Here is a 16148-nt window from a genome sequence, read left to right on the forward strand (position 1 = left end):
CTGCTAAAACGAACAAACAAAAATTTTTAATCTCTTTTCAAAACCACAGATTTAAAAAAAAACATGTTTAATCTTGTGAAATTCAAGTTTTAAATATTTTAAAGTACCACACGAGCTTTCGACCTAAACAAAAACCTTTCACAATTATTTCTTAACTGTCTACCCTTGATAAAAATAAACACAAAGTTTTAAATACCGAAGCATTTACAATCAGTAGTAAAGCAGCTTAGTCGATAGTGAGCCGTGCAAAAATAAATAGAAGATGTGATGATTCAACTAAAAGAACTGAAATAAGAAATACTGCTGCAATCCGAGGTTATACTTGAAAACAGTGAAAAATTGTCTCTTGTCATCTGGCAATGTTATGGATTTCATTGTGAACGAGATTTTGTTGAGCCATTTTAAGTCATTTGGAACGTGTTGAAAGGGCAGTGCATGGAAAAAGATACAGATTGGCACCAATGGGTTACTTCACAATATTTACTAGGGGCACTTGGCGTGTTTGATTTCCAACAGAAATAAAATATTTTAATTTTTTGGGGGAATCATAAAAAAGTTTTACTTAACTTTGGAACAAAGAACTGGTAGTCCTAAAATTATAGTTATAAGGCAAAAAATCAACAAAGTTTATACACAACAAAGAAAAATATGAAAGTATGTACCACCCAACTGTGTCAAGAATATACATTGGAATTGGTAAATCTACTAAAGTAATGATATATTTTAGTAAAAAAAAGCTGTTTGCAAAAACAGGAAGGAATATTAAACTTAGACAGGCAATTTGTTTCTCTGTAAAACTTGTTCTTACCACACTCAGTTAAGATAAGTTTACAATAAAATGACCTTCATTTGGTCTTGTATAAGAAATTAAACAGATGCAACTGCCTGCTTATGCAGAGAAAGATTTAAAAGTAAAAAATCATCCATGTCTTGTTGTGCTTGACTCAATAGGTGGCGCGGAATCATATAAAGTATCGGTGTCATGTGTGGGCTCCCCTGCAAGGCAACAAGTATTGCTCAGTGTTCCTGCCCCACAGTCACAAAAGAATCTGAAAAATAAATCAGTTACAATTATGTAAAAAAATAAATAAATTACGCAACAACTTTTTCATTAAAGATACAACAAAAAATTCTGAAAAATAAATAAGCATAAATTAAGTTAAGTTACGGTCACATTGTAATTTATTGTAATAAATTTTACATGTTACTGAAATAAAATGCAAAGTCATAGATGAATTATTCAACCCACAATAGTGATTTAAAATTAAATAAAAAATGTAATTAACGAACAAATAAATTGAATTTAAGTTTTGACATTACAAATATCATCACCACACCTGTCATGTCTTGTAAACTCAGTGACATGTCCTTGGTGACATTTCCGAACACAATTAACACAAATGGCATTTTTATCCGTTGTGTTGCACGTGTAACATCTGTGTGATATATTATATCTTAATACAGTTCAATTGATACACTTCAAGTGGTAAAAACAAATTTACCCATTTGATTTCATTTACATGCATGCAACTAAACATGTAATACACATACCGCAAACATTTTTAGTCGGACTTCACTTTGTTTTTCGATAAACCATTAGTTATTATTTGGTTAGGGCCCTAGTCCGTAAATGTTTATTATTACTAAATATATTTGCATAAAACAGGAATTTTTAGATAAATTTTAATAAAAATATGACAGCCCATATTTAGATTACGATGATGTTATTTTCAAACATTTGAGATAAAAATTCAAAGAAGACAATCAGATCAGATATTTATATAGGCTGTCATTATTGTATTGTTACTGAATATATCTTTACTAATATGTTCAACTCTCAAACTAATAAATTAAACCTAACCCCTAGATAGTCATTTTCGAAAGTCAATACCAGTTTTCAATTTATTACTGAGTAAATCTAGGCATAGTACCTGTAGAAATGGTGCATGGGGTAGCTTGTATAACTAGATATCTTGTATAGGCAGTGACCTCTTTTAACAGCTTTCTCAATCGCATTCTTGTTCCCAAAAACTCGGTTTTCTAAAAATTAAAAAAAATGCTTTAGTAAAGTGTTTGCAATTATGTATTTATACAGAACTGGCTGTTAATTGTAATATTTATAGACAGGTTAATAGTTCATGGTTTAATCTGTAGGCAGTTTATGATGGTGTATATTTTCTGGTTACTCACACATTATAATTGATTTTAGAAGTTGACTGTGTCCTGAGTGTAATACTGAAGGCACTTTTGGAATAAAGATATGAGTAATCTAAGGAAAAGCCCAAAAGATTCCACCCCAAAATAAATATACAAGATTTTTAATAAAACTTTTAGTAAAAAAAGGTAAAATTCAAAAAAATTGGTAAATCAATAAGGAAGGTAACTTACAAAAACACTGTAAAATGCAAAAAATCGGTTAAAAGTGGTTAAAAAAAACCAGATACCTGTTAAAATACAAGAAACTCCAGTTGCGAGAAATATTCCTCCAAATTTATTATTGAACACTTGGTTCCTCTCAAGCACGGCAGTTGCTCCGTTTGTGATTTCTATGCCAGCTGCGAATCCGTCGTAGATCCTGTTCCTCCGGAGCTGAGGATGACTGTTAGTGCTGACGAGGACTCCCGCTTGTGCATTACGGAAGATTTCGTTCTTCTCTAGAATCCCTGGAAAGAAGAAATAAAAATGTTTAATTATTTTAATCAAAAATAAATTTGCCTAATTTTAATCAAAATGAAGATATTTCTGTTTAATTTACCAACTAACGGAAAATACAACCATTTTTTTAACAAAACACTACACTATTTAATAAATGACAGGAAATAAATGCTAAAAAATGACTTTATCCCAACACTATATTATTGTCATCCTACAAATTTATCACATTTTTGATTAAACTTCATACAATCTCTATAATAGCATCACAGTTTTTCCAAAACCTTCAAAATATTCATAAAAAAAAAAAAAATCAATTTTACAAAAAAAACTATAATTTACTTCACAGTTAAAATTCTCAACTCCAATAGCATACATTAACCACTGAATTCAATTCAAAAGAGAAACTCACCTTTACCACCATTAAAAATACAGATTCCGCCATCTCTACCATCGTGTATCTTATTCCCTCTCATGAGTGGATTGCTGTCAGTTTTAATCCAAACTCCAGCCATAGCGTTGTCGAATATCTCATTACGTTCAATCAAACCCAACCCCGAGTTATACACAAGTATTCCACCATTCTGACCGCCCCAAATCTTATTCATCTTTATTACAGGATTGCTACCAGTTCTGAAAATAAACAGAAGTTAAAAAAAACTGTAAATTTTATTTTTTTAAGTGAAAATATAAGTTACAACACAAAGTATTTATAACTGACATTTCACAACTTTTTGTATAATACCAGGTAAAAAAATGGTAACTTTGTACTGCATTATAGTTAATATTTATAACTAAAAATTGTATGTGCAAACCTTACATCACCATTACAATACATTTTTATAAAAAACACACTGAAAATCATTGCTCAAACCAACACCATTTTAACAATAACTCCAATAGTATCTAACACTTAGCCTTTATATCCTGTCTTTGCTATGAGATTCAAACTTTCAAATTAAAATGTTAATTCATCACAAAAACACATTACCCAAGCTTACCTTATTTGAACTCCGGAATACATGTGATTGTAAATATCATTTTCCTCGAGAATCCCGTTCCCGTTGTCATAAAAATAAACCCCAACCTGCCGACCGGAGTGGATTCGGTTCCTTCTTAAAGTTGGGGACGAACCCGTGGTCACCCATACCCCCGCTAGTGTGTTAGAGTAAATTTCATTCTCTTCTATGATCCCTTGTCCTTTCTCATGCTGGAAAGAATGATGTGGAGCTATGTTACTTGCGTTTGAATAAATTACAAAGTAAAACTTTAAAAAAATGGAACAAAAATGTTATTTAACTTTTTATTACTTTTTTTTAATTAAAGTTTAAATTTTTTTTAGTAATTTAATCTATAAAAAAAAAATATTTTCATAAAAACGTACTTTTTTTAACTTCCTTGCTTTATTTTTCTATCTTTTTTAAAGCATAATTATACAACCACATTTAAACTTATACACATTCTACCCACCACATATATGCCGCCATGTTGCCCATCATGTATCTTATTGTGTCGAACTATTGGGCTACTGTTACTCCTTATCTGAATCCCAGCTAAGGCATTGCCTAAAAACATTTGGTCATCACTGGTAATTAGTGTTTAAAAACATGCAACACTGAAACTTCTGGTAAAATTATAACATTAGACTGTTTTCATGCTTTTGAATTGCAGAGTAAAAAGAAGTAAGCTTTCACTTTAAATAAATAAAAGTTATAAAAAACAATTACTTATAGTGGTTTAAAAAGAAGAAACAATGTACTAATTTTGATCCCAAAGTATAAATTCTTTAGTTGATTTTTTTGTTTTATTTTTAAGTATTTGCAAACTACAAATTTATTATTTATAAAAAATAGTAACTAAAATTGTTAATAAAGTCAGCTTTTATTAGTTACAAAAAAATGTTACTGATTACTAAACGGTTAAAAACGATTCCCTCAATATACATACCATATATATTGTTCTTTTCAATTAGACCTTTGCCGTCAGTAAATATGTATACACCACCTTGGTGTCCATTATATATCTCATTACATCTGATAGTGGGATCGGAATTAGAAGTCACCCATAGCCCTGCAAACTGGTTGCTGTGGATCTTGTTTTCAAGGAACTGAAAAATATTCAAAAATTTAGAATCAAATAGCTTGACTTTTTTGTATGAGGATAAAAAATTAATGAGTAGCTTTCAGCACTTTTTATTTTTTTTAAATTATTGGGATAATAATATTAAAAATATGGTCCTTTTTTAAGCTGAAATTTAACAGTCAGATTTTACATAGCTTACCAGGTGAGCCTTAGCGTGCTTTTATAATAATTATAAATTACTGGTACAGCTACACATGCAAAAAAAGGCAAAAAGGATGATTTTTACCTGCCCTCTCCCCCTGGCATGTATATATATACCACCAGTTTGTCCATGGTGTATAGAACATCTCACAACAGTGGGATTAGCACCAGCTTTCACTTCAAAGCCAGCTATCCTGTTATGATGGATGTCACATTTCTCAAAGTAGCCCTGCATGAACATAAATATTTTAATTTTTGGTTAATAGAATGAGACTCTTTCTAGAATGAGAAAAAAACATTTGTTTTGTATATTTGCCTTGTGCCCAAAGCATATACAAATACAATCAATTACAAGTATAACTATAATACACATTTTCACAATTCTTAAAGTAGCCCTGTACAACAAAAAGAATAATAGTAAACCAGAACGAGTTTGGGGAAAAATATATTTTTTTAGATTTTTTTATAATGTCCAAATTTAAAAATAAAACCAATCATTTATTGCAGTATACATTCAATATAAAACAAAATTTACCATTTTTTCCAAAAAAAATGATATTTAAAAGCATTATATTTTACCTTAACTTTTGGCACACCAATACACATCTTAAACTTATGTGACCTCAAAAATAATAATTTATTATAACTCCAACTCCAACCACAAAGATATCTTACATATCCATTATCGAATGTAAACACTCCCACGTCCCTCCCATCATGTATATGACATCTTCTTATGATTGGTTTTGCGTAATTCTTCACCCATATGCCCGCCAATGCATTATTGTGGATCTCGCAATCTTGGAACAAGCCCTATTATGAGATAAAGAGTGAAAAAAATGTTGAAAAAAATGTTAAAGTAAAAAATTGTTGTAAGATAAAAAATACAAATATTAGAAAAAATGTGTTTTTTTTTTCGGTTTTATGAATTAGGTTATATGAGATAGCTATAACTTGTTCAGCTTTAGTCAAGAAACGAGATAAAGCTTGGTTAAAATTATTAAATAATTGATGATTGTCACCTCAGCATGATCAGCAATGTACAAACCAACGTTTTCCGAATCACTAATTGTGACGTGGCTGAAAGTTGGGTTCGCTCCCTCACCCGCACAACTAACCGCACTACCGACTGTGGAGTAATACTCTGTGTTACTTTGCGTTTTATACATTTTGGTGCATTTTTCTAGTTATTTATAATTCTTTTTTAGTCAAAAAGTTAAACTTAAAAAAACATCTCATTTTATGCCCACAACATATAAATACGAATTTATTAAAATCAATTAATACCACGCTAAAAATGTTTAAAAACTGTAGGGTTTTGGTAACTAAGCACAAAATGTTTAATCAGATTAAGAAATAGAAATATCATATTTAAAAAAATGCAAATAGAAAAACTATATATACATTATATATAGTTTAAAAAGTGTTTACTTCATTAAGTTTAAACAAAAATTGTTAAAAGCAAACAAGACGTACCTGTAGATGTGCTTCGTATCATACAATGATCAATGGTGGGAGTGCAATTAGATCCGATTTCAATGCAATATCGGTGGTGAGGAGCGTTTGGGTCTTCAGGTAGAAACTGGTGGTTTGTGGTGTAAAGGTTACGTAACAGTGGGTTTTTAGAGGTAGGTGTTGTGAATGGCATTATGGACCAGTTCAATGGGTAGAAAAAGTATATATTTTAGGTAAATTATAATTGATGCTGTATAATTTGTTCAGAATTTAGTTTTTAAAGTAAACTTTTTTTTGATTTTTTGCTTAATTTTATGAAAAAAAAGCACCGAACTGTATTTTAAGGAATTTCTTTATATTAGAAGGAAAAACAAGACTTGAAAATATCCGTTGTCTAGCTTTGCTGTTGAGCAAACAACCACCCACCCATATAGTCATGTAGCCAATGAATGAATCCGCGCAACCTTCAGTGAATACAATGGTAGTTTCACACATATTCTCTATCACAACTTTACTCGACACTTTATCAGGTCCTGGGATCATAAATACACAGGTAAAGATACCAGACTTAGATGACCTATACCTAAAATTATACTATTTTCTAGACTATGACTGCACATTAAAACTTGAAATTAATTTTATGGATATATATACACATAGCCTATCATATAATATACAGTAAAAAATTACATTTAAAAACAATTATAGGTGTATGCATGCAGAAATGGGAATATAACTCAATTATTTGAAATTATAAACACTTGAATGTTAGTTCTATATTTTTTATTAAATATTATATTTAGCTTGTATGACAATTAGTAAAGTAAACATTTAAAAATAATTTCAAGAGATTAAAATATGTAATATAAAATTGTAGTCCATCTCTAAATAAAAAATAAAAATTATACCAAACAAGTAAATAAAGAGAAATATCTACAAATAAAACAACAATATACAGGAAAATCACATGTACACACAGACACACAATCACACCAAAAGAACAAAGAAATAAATTAGTACAAAAAAGACAAAACAAATACAAACACAAAAACACATTAAAGGCATAAAAACATAAATATCTACAAAAAAGGACAAAACACAAACAGACATAAAAACACATCGAAAGGACAAAAAAATAAACATCTATAAAAACATAAAAACACAAACACACATAAAACAATTAGTTTTACCTGCACCAAGGATAGTAACAGGAAAATCTATAAATATCCATTCATCGGAATATATTCCTGGATGGACAAATATGATCCCATTATGATCCCCTTCCACCACCCCTCCTAATGCATCTACTATGGTTTCATAATACTGTGGAAAAAATGTATTAAGGTAATGTAAATATGTGGTTAACAATTTTAAGTGGATCTAAAATCCTGACTCAGACTTTTGAATGCAAAATATATATAAAATAGTATTGTGGGGGAAGATGGGACACTTTTAGCACATAATAACCTAATATCCTTATCTGGTTTTAAACAATTAACAATGGTTTATAGGAGTCGTGATGATATGGATTTATAATTCTTTGAATGTTCTTTGTTTACTAGCAAATGGGACGAAAAAAATAGAATGAAAAGTTGTCCCATCTTTCCCCACCCTACAGTACCATTTGTATATAGGCGCCAAAAATTTTAAATGCAAGGGAGGCAGTTATGGTTAAACACACAAATCTGTAAAACATTTATTTAAAGTCATTGGTTCTAATCTTTACTGCTTAATGCAGTGCAGAAAATCCCAGGGCAGGCCTGTCTACCTTGTCACCCCAGGTTTGGTGCCCAAGTATTATACACACATATGCATATGAAGCTTTAGAAGTCAACTATATGTATATATTGTTATAACAGCATGCTTACCTGTATATTATCTCTTGGACGTAACTTAATTGCATCGGTTGTGCTGTTAGAATAATTCTCCATGCAACCAGGTCTTACATGGACACCCTTGTACTGTAGATAGTACATTTGTTTACATAACTTTGTTTGTGAGTATAGAAAGAAACTATTATTACTATAGTGTTTAGGTTGGGGTTTAAATATATATGCAAGTATCAACAATTTATCTTACAAACTAATTTAAAGGCAATTCTGTTTTAAAAATTAAAACTAGGTAGACCAAAATTGAAAAATAAATAAAGCCTATTTAAATGCTTTATGCCTTTAACAAGTAAAGTGACGCAATGAAGTAAAACTGACTTATCTTGGTCATAAACTTTGCTTTAAAGGTGAAAAATGATATTTTATCAGTGTTTAATACAATTTTTTTAATATAAACCAACCAAACAAAAACACATACATAGGACTTAAATTTAGTACAAGTAAAATTCAACATTAAAATTAAAAATCTTTAATGCAATGGTTTCCTTTCAGATAAAATAAAACATGAATTATATATTTATCCATATTCACTTACAAGTTGTGAAAAGCTTTCTTTCCAAGGGTTGGTGCTGTCACAATCTTCAGGGGCAACTTGCTGAAAGGTGTTAGGTTCTGGGTTCATCATAGGAATTGTGTATTCAAATAGTTCTTGGTATAAATATTTCCTGTTTTTAAATATGGTTGGTGAATGCATTGTTGGGCCTACTAGTTCTTTAAAAAATAAAAACAATATTCTGCTAATTAAGGGTAAAAAATTCAGTATAAAATATGTACTTATTTTTAATTGATACATTCTATATAAAAATTTATAGAAAATGTAAACAAGGAATAAGTTTTGTATTATAAAGTAAAATTGTAGTTGACAAATCTTTAGACACAATTCATGCAACTAACCACAAAAAAAAAAAAAAAACTGTTATGGGCTTGTGGCTGCTTATAACATTTGCATCAAGCAATAGAACACTTGTATATAACTGCACATTAGCGTTGATGTTTCACCAAAATAAAAATTGATTCTGACAATTTTTATTTACCACAAATAGACCATAAAATCAAAACTCTTGCTAAACCACTGGTTACATACTTACATACATAGGAACACATGGGAGTCTAATAATTAAACATAAAAAATAAAACATAGCTCACCAAAGCACTGGGTCATTGGAAAGGACATTGAAACGCTTACAGACTTGCGCAACTCTACACAAGTCTTTTTCAAGTAAGTAGGAAAATATTCGCAACATTACTTCATCGGGAAGCATTGCTTGTAGGAGTTCACTTGAATCTGGATAATGAGGATTTCATATCATTATAATGCTTGGAATATATGGGTCTGAAGTTCATATTTGATGAAGGCAGCTGCAACTAAATTTGAAACTGATTCCAAACAAGCAATGGTTAACCACGCAGGTGTTTTAACATGCATGTTGGTCTTATGTAAGAAAATGTATATAAGTGTATTATATTCTTATATTGGTGCGGTCAGATGAGTGGCACACCATGGGAATTTGGTTTGGGACAAAGAAAATCTTTCATGACAGTAATAAAACAATATATTCTGTAAAGAAAAAATTAGGAACTCAAAAACAATTCCTTTAAATACACTGCTTTATCACTCACTTTCATCTGGTGTATGTTTTTCCACTTTGCACAATCTCTTTCGTGAGGATCCCCAGGATTGCTTAGTGGGAGGTTGGGATGTGTCCGAATAATCTTTCCGGCATTTTCTACGGAGAGATCTCCGCACAGTTAGACACTCAGCGCGTTCGCTAGTTGGTGAGGTTGGCTCTCTGATCTCAGCAGCTGAAAATATTATTAAAGCATTTGTGTATAAAATTTTAGGGGCATTTTCGGGCTATTCTAGCATTTTACGATTTTTTATATCTGGCCTACAAGCTGGGAATGCTTTATAGTTACCAAATAGTTTAGGCAGCTAATTTTTGTATAAGGTTACAAAAATTCCAAAAAGTGAGGTTGTGAAACTTTAATATATATTTCTCATATACAATACCTGGTGTAACTTTCTCCTCAGTATCATTATTATTACTCATTGAATTTTCCCCGATATGTTGTCGAGTCTTCTTGCATTTTCTTGCAAACTGGCGTCGTGTTGGTTTGGAAGGCATTTTATTTCATATATTCCAACATTCTACAGATTCTAAGCTGAGAAATGAACATGCCAAGTAAAAAAATAATATATATGTAACCCCCTAAACACAGCACTAGCGCATATTTTTTACTTTGCAAACTATGTAGTGTAGTTTTTTTATAATAGAGACTATTTAAAAAATCTGGCATAAAAATCATTTATTGATAGAAAAATAAAAACTTGTTACTTCTGTGTTCTGTCTCAGTGTCTCCTATGATATAGGCACGTCCAACAAGTTATTGGCAAACAACATTAATTACACAACGACGAACTTTATAGATGTGTTAGATTTATTTTATTAGATATTTAACTAGTGTACCATCTATTCTTCCGTCGCCCACTCTAAAATTTTATAAAAACCTAAACCAAGTTTTCCTTACTTTTTTTAAATTTTTTTGGCTTTGGTCAAAAACACAAAAACTATTTCCTCAATCACGCTTTCGTAATGTACGAACTACAGCTGTGTTTTATTTTTCAAACCGCAAAAAAACATTTATTTTTTACGAAATTTTCTAAAACCCTTCATCGCTAACTTTCCCACAGACTGTCAGCTGGCTCATCTTGTTTGTGACGTTTCTTAAATCGGATAGCCGGAAATTTTGCGCTGGATAACGCGTCGTTTTTAAAATATTTTCTAAATCAGTTAATGACCCGAATTTTAATCATCATTTAAACTTTTAAAACTCAAGCGATAAACATAAGGCAAAGCAAATAAAAGTGCACTTTTTAAATTTGTTGCTACCTCACTGCCATGCATAACACAATGAAAGATTAAATACATATTAAAAATAATTTAACAAGATTTTGGAAAATTAAAAAGGCAACAATACGCAACAAGAATTAAACTGTGTGAAGACAAAGTGTATGGAAGTTAAAAACAAACAAGTTCTGTGCAAACAACATAGTAAGCTTTGAACAAAAGCTATAACATATAGTAATATATAAGTGAACTGCAAGAACAGTTAATTATACGTTTGGTACATTTTAAACATGAACTTTAAAACCAAACATGCTATATCATCTTCTTTCAAGACCTTTCTTTATCAATTCAAGGCATTCCGTTGCAGCAGTTTTAGCTTCCTTACAAAGCTGAAAATTAAGAAAGCCATGAGGTAGCCCTTTGAAGACATGGAGTTGATAATCGTGCCCAATATTCTGCAATCTTTTTGCCAACATAACTGAATCATCAAACAGTGGATCAAACTCACAACCCTGTATAGTAAACTAGAGTTAGTAAATCTAAAAAACAGGAAAACATAAACAATGCTATTGATAATCACAGATTGCAAATTAAATTGTAAACTAGATTTACCTTTCAGATTTATAAAATATAAGATGCGTGCTTTTATTTGTAATGTTAATAGGATAAAAATAATCAATTGTAAGTGCCACTGTGTTGAGAGTAACCGTTTTGTATTTATACTGATCTATAAAATGCATGTGTCAAGTTTTTGGCAAGTGGCAAAACCTTTTGGTAGTATTTTAACAACACTAGCCTTACCACAATATCAGTATATGGCAATCCCCTGAGCAATTCATCAGGAGCTAATGCTGGAGATATGTAAGCATTCTTCACCAATGGTGACCTGTGCATTTTGAAGGAATCGCCAGCAAACTTGCTCTTTAGTGGTTGGAAGTTTTGGGGCAACTTTAGATGGAAATCTAAACTAGGAGACTGGGCTGACGAACAAGAAGCTGGAGAAGCAAGTTCTGGACCATTTTGTTTATCTGAATTGTTATTCATAGTCAACATTTCAACCTCACTATCCAGATCAATTAAAGGAGGTTGCTCTCCATTTTTAGGAGAAGTGTTGCCTTCTATATCGATAATTTCAAACTCATCATCCCACCATGTCTTTTCGATATTTGAACTGGAAGCACTGTTTGCTATTTTGGCAAAACCAGCACCTACGTCCTTTACAAAATTGGATAAAAGAGAAACATTCACAGGTTTGCTAGACGGGGACATAGGGCGTTCAGGAGTTGATAGCGAACCTTTTGAGCTCTCTGAACGTTTGATTTTCTCGATTTTAACCCCGGAATAAGCACCCAGGCAACCAGATAAAATTCCAAGGGGTAGCAAAGGGTCCATCACCTGAAAAGATATTTACAGCTAAGAATTAGTGTTTCAAGCAACTAAATCTATAATTATATGGAAAGGTAAAGTTTTAATATTTTAAGTAATTGTGGTGTTTTATAAAATGAATCCGAACTGGATCATTTTACCTTGCATTGTTAAAAACAGCATCCCCTACAGCTATAGTCCTATAATGTGTTTTTTGTGGTGAAATAAAAGCGTCCTTTACTTGCAAGATTAACCCCATACAAATCCTCAGAACAACATATATCTACCTACCGACATAAGTCTAGCCGGTGAAGCAGAGTAACGTACAATACAGGCTGGGTACATGGCAACCACTGTGTTTGGTACACGTATACCATACTGTGCTGCTCTCATAGCAACAGACAAAACCAAGTTACCACCAGCAGAATCTCCAGCAAACACAATGTTTTCTGCAGTTGTTCCTGTTCAGAAATTAAAAACAAATTTATTTTAAGAATTATAAATTTAATATTTTAAGGGGTAAGATAGGGCTGAAAATTAAGAATGATAAATCACCTTATTATTTATAGAGAAGCACAAGTTTTTAAATATTCAATTAAATATTAAAAGTACAATTGGTGCATCATTTCCCTTTTAAACCAAATGATTTATTACATATTTGGTTGGTACATTAATAGGCGTATGACCTTTACCTTGACCTAAATGTGGCAGAGTTATTGACAACATTAATCCTGCCATACAAAGTGAATGAATGACTTGTACAAGCCATGTCAATATAAAACTATACAAGTAAATAGGTAATACCTCTTTACAGCTAATAGGTTACTTCACACTGAATATAATATGAATTACCAGACTGTATGTGTCTTTGGTCATATATACTTACCTATAGTGTGTTTTTCATAATTATGGCAACATGAACTTAGATAAAGTTTTTTGCGTTCCTGCATGCTTAACATTAGCATTCAATACTCAAGAGGCTTATTTTAGCATTGTGTACGCTAGTATGGATACGTAATCTAATTTACATAAGTTACATGCTATATTGCGACACAAATGATGTTAATAAATAAGAATTAAAATTATACACATAACAGAAGACATATTTTAGTATATAAGCAAATATACAGCTAACAGAAAACACATTTTACTATTATAAACCTAGTTAAACACAAGTCTTACCAAGTAATTCTGCGTTATTCAGTGCCCATGCATAAGCAAAGAAACATTCCTCAAATGCTTCAGGAAATGGGGCTTCTGGGGCGAGACTATAGTCAACACTAAAGATTGGACAATCCAAACTTTTTGACCACTGTCTGAGTATCATCTAAAACAAAGTGTATTTCAATACTTTGACATAAATTTACAGTAGGTCTAATCAATTCAATGCCACTGTTATAAAATTTTGATTTAAGTTTCTCAAACTTTCTCCTAGTGACTAGTCTATAATGTACAACAGGCAGTTTCCTTTTGCCTGTTTTCTGTTTGGTCAATATTATCAAAAACTTTATTAAAACAAATAGTCCACAGTTTATGTTTATACATATAATATTCAAGCTTGCACACCTAACACAATGATAGAAGAATATGCAACAGAATACTCCAAACCAAAACTATAATCAAGAATGTTGGCTACTACCCTACTATAGTATGAAACAGAACACCTGTGTTATAACAACTGTCATTTTGCAGCCATGCAGGATAAAGAAGGTTACATTCATTCATATGACACCTACCTCATAAGATTTCGATGTAAGAGCAATGAATCCACCACCATGGCAGAAGAAGATAAGATTTTTGGATCTCGGGTGAGTTTTCGCACGTTTGAAACCAACTTTTGATTTATCAAACCCAGTATCAGGTGAGCTGGGAGATTCACTTGAATTCTACAGTTGTTAAGCAGGTAATAGGAAGTTATCATAAATAATAAATTGATAAAGCAACCCTGAAAAAGAGGGCTGTAGGAGAAAAACAGTTTTAAAGTTGATTATGCCTGACAGTGACAGTTTGTTAAGTGAACATGTGAAATCATGAATTAAATATTAATAAAGGTATCATAGCTTAAAAACGAAATCTTGTTAAGACTTATTTTGTGCCTGGAAAGTTGGCAGTGGCCGTCTGTATGGTCAAGTGAATATAATTAAGCCAAAATACAGAGTTTGTATTAAATTGTTATGGTTTACTCCAAGCTATTCAAACAAAATCACTATCCCGAAAAAGTGAAAATAAAAATACATTTCTTTAAACTGTTTTACACTTTCCTAGAAAAAAAATTAGAATTACAATTTTTACAAACTTTGAAGTATACCACTTGAAACACTTAGTAAACAGAAACAACATTAATGTGCATTAAAGTATTCACCTGACCCTCTCTATACACTGCAGATATAAGCCGAGCTTTTACAGGTTTTGCTGGACCTAAGGGTGAGATCCGACTTATTGGGATGTCCTTGTTTGGATCTCTTGCATCCGGAAGAGTGAAGGAAGACGGAGGGATTTTGAACTCACGATTCACTTGAACTGATTCTCCCACAAAGTTAGGGATGGCCTGGAACAATGGGATCATGTAAATTAGCCTATGCCTTATTGGTAAAAATAGGCAACTTTATAAAAATTAATAGGTGGGTAAACAATATGTTTTGTTTAGGAATAATACGCAGCTATATAAATAATACACTAAAAAAATGTTACATAAAACCAAAAAAAAATGTGTATGTAAAATAGGCTAATCCATAAATAAAAGAAACAAATTACACATAATTAAAATTGTAATTAAGACAAATTTCCATCAACTTTAACAAAATTGTTTTCCACATATCAGCAGATTTTCAAATTAAACCTGCGTCATACTGTTGTAGTCGACTCGGCAACATTTGCTTAGTCAAGTCATGTCATAAACTTTGTTAGAACGACAATTGTTTTACGATGACTAAACTTTGTAACAGCCATTATATTACAACAACATTACAGTTTCCTCATACAATGATTAATAGAATGTTGGCAACAAACATTGTTACTTAGCAAGTGACCGCCCACCTTTATTAAGCCTTGTTCGGGCAAAGACCAGAAATTCTTAAAAAACTCAACATCAGCACTATTATAAAGTTGCTCCAACTTTTCACCTCTTAATTCAGGTGACAATACATAACGACCTTAAAAAAAATAAAAGCATGTTAATTTTGCCTAAAGGAACCTAATAAATTGAAATGTTTTTTTGTGACCTAAAATAAGGGCATTTTTGTAACTTTAAAAATTAGAGAAATGAGACATATTCATTTTAAAAGAGATATATTGTAAGTGTATAAAAGCACTCTAAATAATATGAAACGTTTTTTGAAATGACATTCCATATCAATACAAAGGTGTAACAGCATAGTGTAAGTGAAATAACAGATGGTCATTAGGGATAATGGACATTCACAAACATTAAGTCAAGTAGGTGTCTATATAGAACTGTATCTGTTCATATCTATATATATAGGATTGTATCAATAGTCTACAACGACATCTGACATAAATACAGTTATGCCAAAGTCAACAGCAAATTTGTCATAGTTCATATTGGCAGTATGAAGAGCAATAAATACCCGAGTTTAACGCTGACTTTAAGGTTTTCCATGCGCTTGCTTTATGTTTATGTACATCATTATATGAA

The 16148-nt window shown here is 31.3% G+C and overlaps 2 protein-coding genes across 2 annotated transcripts in view; both read right to left on the reverse strand.

Annotated features, from left to right (window-relative positions):
* Positions 1-186: 186 nt before the first annotated feature.
* On the reverse strand, positions 187-10425 carry zf(ubr)-2 (zinc finger protein). Its single transcript, NM_001078432.1, is given in 19 exon segments — positions 187-1049; positions 1338-1436; positions 1932-2040; positions 2445-2663; positions 3065-3285; positions 3654-3862; positions 4123-4217; positions 4600-4759; positions 5021-5164; positions 5611-5748; positions 5958-6064; positions 6412-6517; positions 6817-6923; positions 7581-7713; positions 8259-8351; positions 8815-8944; positions 9426-9564; positions 9900-10082; positions 10291-10425. Coding segments are annotated over 19 exon segments (2637 nt in total). The 5' UTR covers positions 10406-10425; the 3' UTR covers positions 187-919.
* Positions 10426-11071: 646 nt separating this feature from the next.
* The window catches only part of LOC100181083 (hormone-sensitive lipase), a gene marked incomplete in the record, with an annotated part of 6453 nt that continues 1376 nt past the window's right edge, over positions 11072-16148 (reverse strand). The window contains 8 exon segments of the mRNA XM_002122447.5: positions 11072-11640; positions 11930-12523; positions 12785-12954; positions 13676-13820; positions 14230-14379; positions 14856-15041; positions 15530-15645; positions 16081-16138. Coding sequence (XP_002122483.3) covers positions 11446-11640; positions 11930-12523; positions 12785-12954; positions 13676-13820; positions 14230-14379; positions 14856-15041; positions 15530-15645; positions 16081-16138 — 1614 coding nt within the window.

This window comes from Ciona intestinalis, chromosome 3 (genome assembly GCF_000224145.3).
Source record: "Ciona intestinalis chromosome 3, KH, whole genome shotgun sequence".
NCBI classification, from domain to species: domain Eukaryota; kingdom Metazoa; phylum Chordata; class Ascidiacea; order Phlebobranchia; family Cionidae; genus Ciona; species Ciona intestinalis.